Genomic DNA, 7,265 nt, shown 5'->3' with positions numbered 1-7,265 from the left:
ATGATTTTCAATAATTATTTCATTATTTTAAAATTAAAATTCCTTTTTCAATAATTTAAATAATAATACAAGTAACATACACATACATAGTGTTTCATCAAATCAAAAATACTCTTAATCTAATCAACACTATGAGAGGTGTGTAACATTAAATGAGTTACAGTGTATATAAGACATATCAGAAATGTACCAAATGCTCTATTAATTCCAATACCAAGTGTTAAATATAAAAATTAAATGATCTATATTTTTGTTACAAATTATAAAAAAATGAAATAAAGTTATTTCCATTTCTGCATAATTGATACGTAAAAATAATTAAGTTTTAATCAATACTTTTTTGTGGCAGGGGATATGATAAAGAAGTATTATTTGTATTTCAATACCATTGCTCAAACTATAATAATATAATGTACAAGATAGTAACAGTATAATATTAATGAATAAAATCTAACTAGAATTTATAAATGTATACTATGAACTTTTATAATAATACATACTATAAAATATATGTATAAGTAGTAAAAATATATGCAAATTTTTTTTTTTGTAATCAAAATTATAATTTAAGTATATGACTACATAAAACAAAAACTAAATTGTAATGTAATCTTTAGCAATTTTTTTTTCTTTTGGTTTTTAAGTTATACATTTTTATCTGAATTAAATAACATAGCTGTTTTTAACCATATCAGTGTCAGCATGGAAACTAGGTTCTCCTTCAAATTGGACAACTAACAGTTGTATAATTTTAAAGAAGTCCATCACCTACCAAAGTCTTGTACTAAACAACAGCCGGGCGCACTTCACATTCGCCTTTGCTCAGCCTGTATTCTGCCATTTTTGTAATACCGTGGTAATGAACAAATGCTGCAAGTATAACGAGTACATGGAATATCTGATGGCTTTGGAACTATAAAAAAAAAAAAAAAATGGGTCATGACATTATAATCTAATAATAATATATATATGTGTTTTCTATATTTTGGAATAATTTTAATTTGCACATTTTTATTTGTTTTTGCTTTGAAATATAAAAATATAATATTAAAAAGTAATTTTGTTCCTTATTTACTTAATTACCTTATAATTAATCTCAGTCTATATTTTATAGTCGTACGTTTATTTCTAATGTTTTGTTGTTTCTAGTTTTACCCAAACATTTAATTATATTATAAAATAATTAATAGATATTAAAAAATTTAAGAATTGTTATCAGTATGAAAAATGGATACTTGTTTGTAAGCAGAATGCAACCACAGCGTATACAATGTATCATCTCGCCACCGAGTGACTCACCGTTGTCTCTATATCGGTATTTTTATATACCGTTACATAACTTTCAAATAAAAGTAAATAATAATCTTATATTGCTTACAATTAATGGTAGCATAGTAAATAATAAATAATTCGTAAAAAAAAACGTAAATAATTACAATAAAATAGACAAATTCCCAAAAATAATTAAAATATAATGCGGGAATTCTTCTTCTTCTTCAGCTTTTACTTGAAGGACCTTCGCTCTACTACTTTTTTCCAACTATCTCTGTCAATACTGTCTTCTAAGGTTAATCCCTGGGCGCACTTGTTTACATCTTCTTTAACCCAACGCTCTATCCAACGCTGTCTAGGGCGACCCCTAGGTCTTTTTCCAATGATTTTTCCTTCCAGAGCTTTCTTTAGGATACCATTTGACCTCCATACATGGCCTGCCCACTCAATTCGTTTACTCATAAGGTACGCGTTGATACCGGGTTTTTGATAAATTTGTTGTACTTCTACATTAGTTCTTCTTCTGTACATTTCATTTTCTAGTATAGGTCCATAAATCCTTCTAAGAACTCTTTTTTCGAAGCAAGCCATTTTTTCCTCATCTCCTTTAGTAGTCGACCATGTTTCACATGCAAATGTTAGAACTGGCCGTAGGAAACTTAAGTACAGGCGTTCCTTTGATCGTCTAGAGAGGAGCTTTGACTTGAAAAATTTTTCCAAAGCGTAGTAACCCTTATTAGCGGCTGATATCCTAATTTTAATTTCATTAAGCATGTTATTGTATTGATTTATGTTTGCCCCAAGATATTTGAAGTTTTCCACTTGTTGGAAGGTATAGTTTTCTACTACTAGATCCGAGATATCCTTTGTTCCCCTAGTCATGACTAAATATTTGGTTTTATCCTGATTTACTTCAAGACCCATTGGCTTCGCTGCTTTTAACAAGTCATTAGTTCTTATCGCTACATCTTGTCGCGTACTGCCTATTATAACTATATCATCTGCATAGGCAAGGAATGTACTATTTGATAACAACCTCATGCCTTGTTGCATTGGCATTGACCAGATCACTTTCTCAAGCGCTAGGTTAAAGAGAACTGGCGACAAGGCATCACCCTGTTTGAGTCCTGTGCTAACCTCAAAACTGTCAGATGTACCGTTGCCAAACTTCACTTTGTGCACATTGTATTCGTGTTGCATGCTTTAATGAGATCGATAAGTTTTTTGGGTATTCCAAATTCTTCTAAGGCCACCCACAGTTTATTCTGAACTATGCTATCGTAAGCCTGCTTGAAGTCAACAAAGCACATGTGGACATCCTTTCCGAATTCATAAAATTTTTCCATCAATGCGGGAATTAACTCATTAAAATTAGTTTTAACATAATCTTAATAAATTAAGTGAATATCACAAGGATTAAAATTTTAAATTAAAGTCTGCTTACGTTAGGTTGCCTGGTGTCTGGTTGATTAATTTTATACAGCTTGGTGGTAGGGGGATAACAAATGAGAACCGAAAAATGATTTAATGAAAAACATAGGTGAAGAATGTTTCAATATTTTCTCAAGTCGCAGACCTCAAGTTAAAATAATTACCAGTAAAACCATCAAGAAAGAACAAATAATATAATATAACTTGTTTGATAATACGTAAATTTGCCCTAATATTTAAACTAAGAACACAATTTTGGAACTGCTGTATGTAAATGATGAAATGTTATATTTCTATGCAATAGTAAGATGGAAACAATACAGCAGGTATGACATCCTTCTGAGTACTTAGTTATCTTTAAAGATGAGTATAATATAATATGTTGTAGACATTAGAAATGTGTTAAATTTGAATTCAATGTTAAGCCATTGTATTTGATAAAATACCATTTTGAGTGAAGGTATGTCCAACTGATTAAAATAATTGTTTGGTAACCTTCATTGCCAAAAAGCTTAACAGCCTTTGATCATACAATGATTTATCATTGAATCCAAATTTAACACATCCATTACAGTTCCTACTCAATGACAAGGTACACTCGACTTCTGTACAGCAGAGCAGTTACCTACTTTCCCCCATTTTTAAAATATTTCTTCTGAATTATTTTTAAAAATACTGAGAATTTTTAATTTTGACCTTCCAAAAGTACAACCTAGATTCAATTTGGTATAAGAGACTTTTATCAAAGTTAATGATCAGAGCATTTTTTATACAAGAAAAAGTGTAATTAAACATAGAAAATAAAATAATTTATCAAACAATATTATTATATGAAATAATATTTCATTTTTAATCGAAAAAAAAATCACCAAACTACGATTCATCATAATATATATGAAAATAGATAACTTTCTATGTAGCATTGTCATTGTGTAATACAGAATGAATTAAATTATTTGGCATTGAGTTTATTAAGTCAGCCAAAAAAATTGCATTGGCAAACTTTTAAGTCGTCTCAACTCTCAACTCAATAACCAACCTTAACCTAAGTAATATAATATAAAGTATATATATAAAACAAAATAAATACATATGGTGTATTATACTATATAATATATATAATAATTAAAAACCTTTAAAATAATAAGGGTTTAACTACTTTTTTATAATTTGAAATTGATCTTTTTTTTTATATATATAATATACTCTATGTGAGAGAGACAAAGAAACAATTTATTGTTGGTGTAGCTTAACTTTTCAAGAGAGTGCAGCAGTTAGAACAAACATCTCTGTCTTACGTACATAATGAATACAGTTATTTCAAAATGTGATTACATGGTTGTAATTAAGGTTTTATATCCTATAGTAAAAGTTATAACTTATTAAGAATAAATTTGCTTTTGTATTATTTTAATACATGATAAGTATTTTAATTATTTGTATTTTATCAATAATAACAAAGATATTAAATCTTAAAAATCTAAATTTAAAAAAAGCTTAAGACAAAACACAAAAAAAATTGTTCCTTATATGTTAAACTATAGGTTATGAGTTATGACTTATGATATCTTTAATCGTTAAATTTCAATCACAATGTTGGTAGTAAGATCAGTTTTATATACATCAGCTGTGTAAAGAGATAATTAATTTTACTATTAATGTAATAAATTATAGTATATTCTTACCAATAAATCACATTTTCCGGGGAAAAATCTTTCTGGTACTCTTAAAGCATACAACAAAGCACCAGAGATATACAAAAATGCCATAAGTAATAGCCATCCTAGACTAATCAGTGTAAAGTTAGAAAAGAATCCTTCCACAGCTCCATAATGAAGTGCTGGTATAACACCAATCAATCCAAATGTAGTAAAAACACCTATAAATAAAACATATATTACAATTTCACTTGGAACAATTTCATTAACAAACAAAACTATAAATAGAAAAATAGTTATTACAATTATTTAAGAAATTAACAATAATATACTATTATGTTATTCCACATAATAAATTAAATTGTAAAGTATATTATGTAAGTAATAGTAATTACTAAGTTCAGATTTATATGCAATAAAAAAGTCTAAAATAATATGAATTTATGCATCAAAAAACATTGATATAATATGAAAAAATAATAAATATATTCTGCTCTAAAATATTTCCAATTGTTTCTTTAATAAATATTCAAAATTAAATATTGAATTTTGGTTAAAATTTAACGATATAAATTAAATTGTTTTAACATAGATATTAATTTGACAGTTAAAAAATACTTGAATATATTGAAGCTCATCTATTTCAAACATTTAACTTGACTACAAGAGACCGACATAATATAATAATACATTTAGCTATAAAACAATAAGGCATACCACGAATCACTTGCAACAAGTACTTTCCTATCCATAAGATAACCCAGCCTTAAATTTTCCCTGAATAGAAAAGATTTATAATTCAAGAATTTTTATGAAATCAAATTTTAAAATTTGTTTTAGATTTTATTTTATATATATATAAACAAAATTAAATAAAAGTTTACTTTTCTTTTTAATAATAAAAACCTATATACAATTCTTCAAATATACTCTTACCCTAAAGTATACATTTATACGCACAATAAATGCATTTTCTGATAAACAAATTGTCAACATTTTTTATTGCACTTAGTCTCAACAAAAATATAAAACAATTCATACAAATCAGAACTATTAATTGGACATATAAAGCAAGATATGTACAATAAAAGTTTAAAATGGAAAAAAGACAAACCAAGATGTATAGAAAAATCATTTAAAACAAAAAATGTTAAATTAGTACATTTTGTTAAAATATAAAACACTGTCAATCTTATTATTTGAAAATGTATTATTATAAATGGGTATTACTATAGAAATAATCTAATATACTCTATTCAGTATAAGGGACTTTGGCCATCTGACTATATTTGTCACCGCTGGATGTGACATGTCATCTTCCTAAAATACAGCTTGGCATCTTGGTGAGGGCCTTACAGTGGTTGACAAAAACATGAAATGGCATAATATTTATTCGTTATCATATCGAACACGGTATGCACGCAAGATACAACTACATTTGGTATAGGATAATTAATAGTCAAATATTAATATTAATACAAATCTAATAATACTCGAAACCAACTATTACTTAATACATAATTATGCATAGTTTTAATATTAGTATACCTGCTCTGAGTGGCCTGAGGCCTGGATCACTGAATTTGTCCCATAGTGCTACGACCATCGCCACCATTCCCAGTGCAACAATCAGTACTAAATACAACATCCACGAATATGGCTCACAATAAAACCCATAGTATAACCATGGCACAAATGATCCCATAATCAGTATGGCAATTCCACAATAATCCAATCTAAGTAAATGTATAATTAATTAATTTAATATTAAAATGATCAAAATAACCAAAATGATATATTTACTTGCTGAACAATTTTCCAACGGTTTCTGAATGACAATGAACAGTATGAAACACAAACGAAAAACCCATGCAAGTAATTGCTCCGATAAAATATATAATGAAAACTAATTTATCTTGAAACGATAATTCTTCTTCGGGTCTAGACGCAAAGTATAGAGTCATAACAAAAAATGCAATACATCCTGTAAAATAATGGACAATGATTTAATCTCTATTTTTTACATTGAATTAATAATGCAGTTAATAATTTTTATAATCACCTAACAAATGTGTCCATATGTTTCCAGTTTCAGTGTGAATTCGAAAAATAGATTGAAAACAAGCCTGAAATGAATTCAATGGTGGTCTGTGTCCTGTATGCAAGAAATCATTATCCTGGAGCCATTGAGGTAAGTTGTGGAAATGACACACATTCCACATTTTTCGGCCAAGATCTCGAGCTTGAGCAGCAACATGTTGGAACTCTGCTTGGGCCATAGTACCAATATCCATGTTATCATTTGTTTCATTGGATAAACTACACGTCACCTAAAAATACAATGCCTCCAGCTATTATTTTATATAACTAAGTATCATTCTGTTGAAAAATTTAGAAAATTCAAAAATAATAAATATTATAAGTCCCTGGGAAAAATAAAACTAAAACCAGTGATTTTATGTATAAAATAAATCCTTACATCATTGTTTCCATTTGAAGGGCCAGATAATAAATCAGTTTTCTCCGCTATTAATTCATCTGATTTCTATAAAACATACACATAAAATAGCATACAAAATGCAAACAAATCAGTATTATTTTTTAGTAATTTATAAGTTAAAAAAAAAAATTATAAATTTTGTTCAGTGCATCTATTCAATGTGACAAATTAAAAACTTTTTTTGTTATATTTGTGTCAACATTTAAATAGATAGTAAAAATAAAATAAATATCATTTTTTTAAATGCTGTACTACTTGTAAGTCTACCCTTTTTTCTATGAATAGATGTATAAACACATAATATGAATATTGATTGTAAGAATGTTTTATTATAAAATGAATTATGTTGTTTTGTAATAGTTATTTGTGGTTTTAATTATTATGATTATTATTAGGAAAAAGAT

The 7,265-nt window shown here is 27.3% G+C and overlaps 1 protein-coding gene across 1 annotated transcript; it reads right to left on the bottom strand.

The window, feature by feature from the left end:
• Nucleotides 1-630: 630 nt before the first annotated feature.
• On the bottom strand, nt 631-6,906 carry LOC100160637 (ADIPOR-like receptor CG5315-like; the record flags this gene model as incomplete). Its single annotated transcript, NM_001246090.1, is given in 6 exon segments — nt 631-913; nt 4,389-4,582; nt 5,910-6,097; nt 6,165-6,345; nt 6,424-6,691; nt 6,841-6,906. Coding segments are annotated over 5 exon segments (924 nt in total). The 3' UTR covers nt 631-784.
• Between the last annotated feature and the right edge of the window lie 359 nt (nt 6,907-7,265).

The sequence above is a fragment of the Acyrthosiphon pisum genome, chromosome A1, assembly GCF_005508785.2.
Source record: "Acyrthosiphon pisum isolate AL4f chromosome A1, pea_aphid_22Mar2018_4r6ur, whole genome shotgun sequence".
Lineage (NCBI taxonomy): Eukaryota > Metazoa > Arthropoda > Insecta > Hemiptera > Aphididae > Acyrthosiphon > Acyrthosiphon pisum.
Note: the sequence above shows the minus strand (reverse complement) of the source record. Positions and strands in the feature narration are given on the sequence as shown.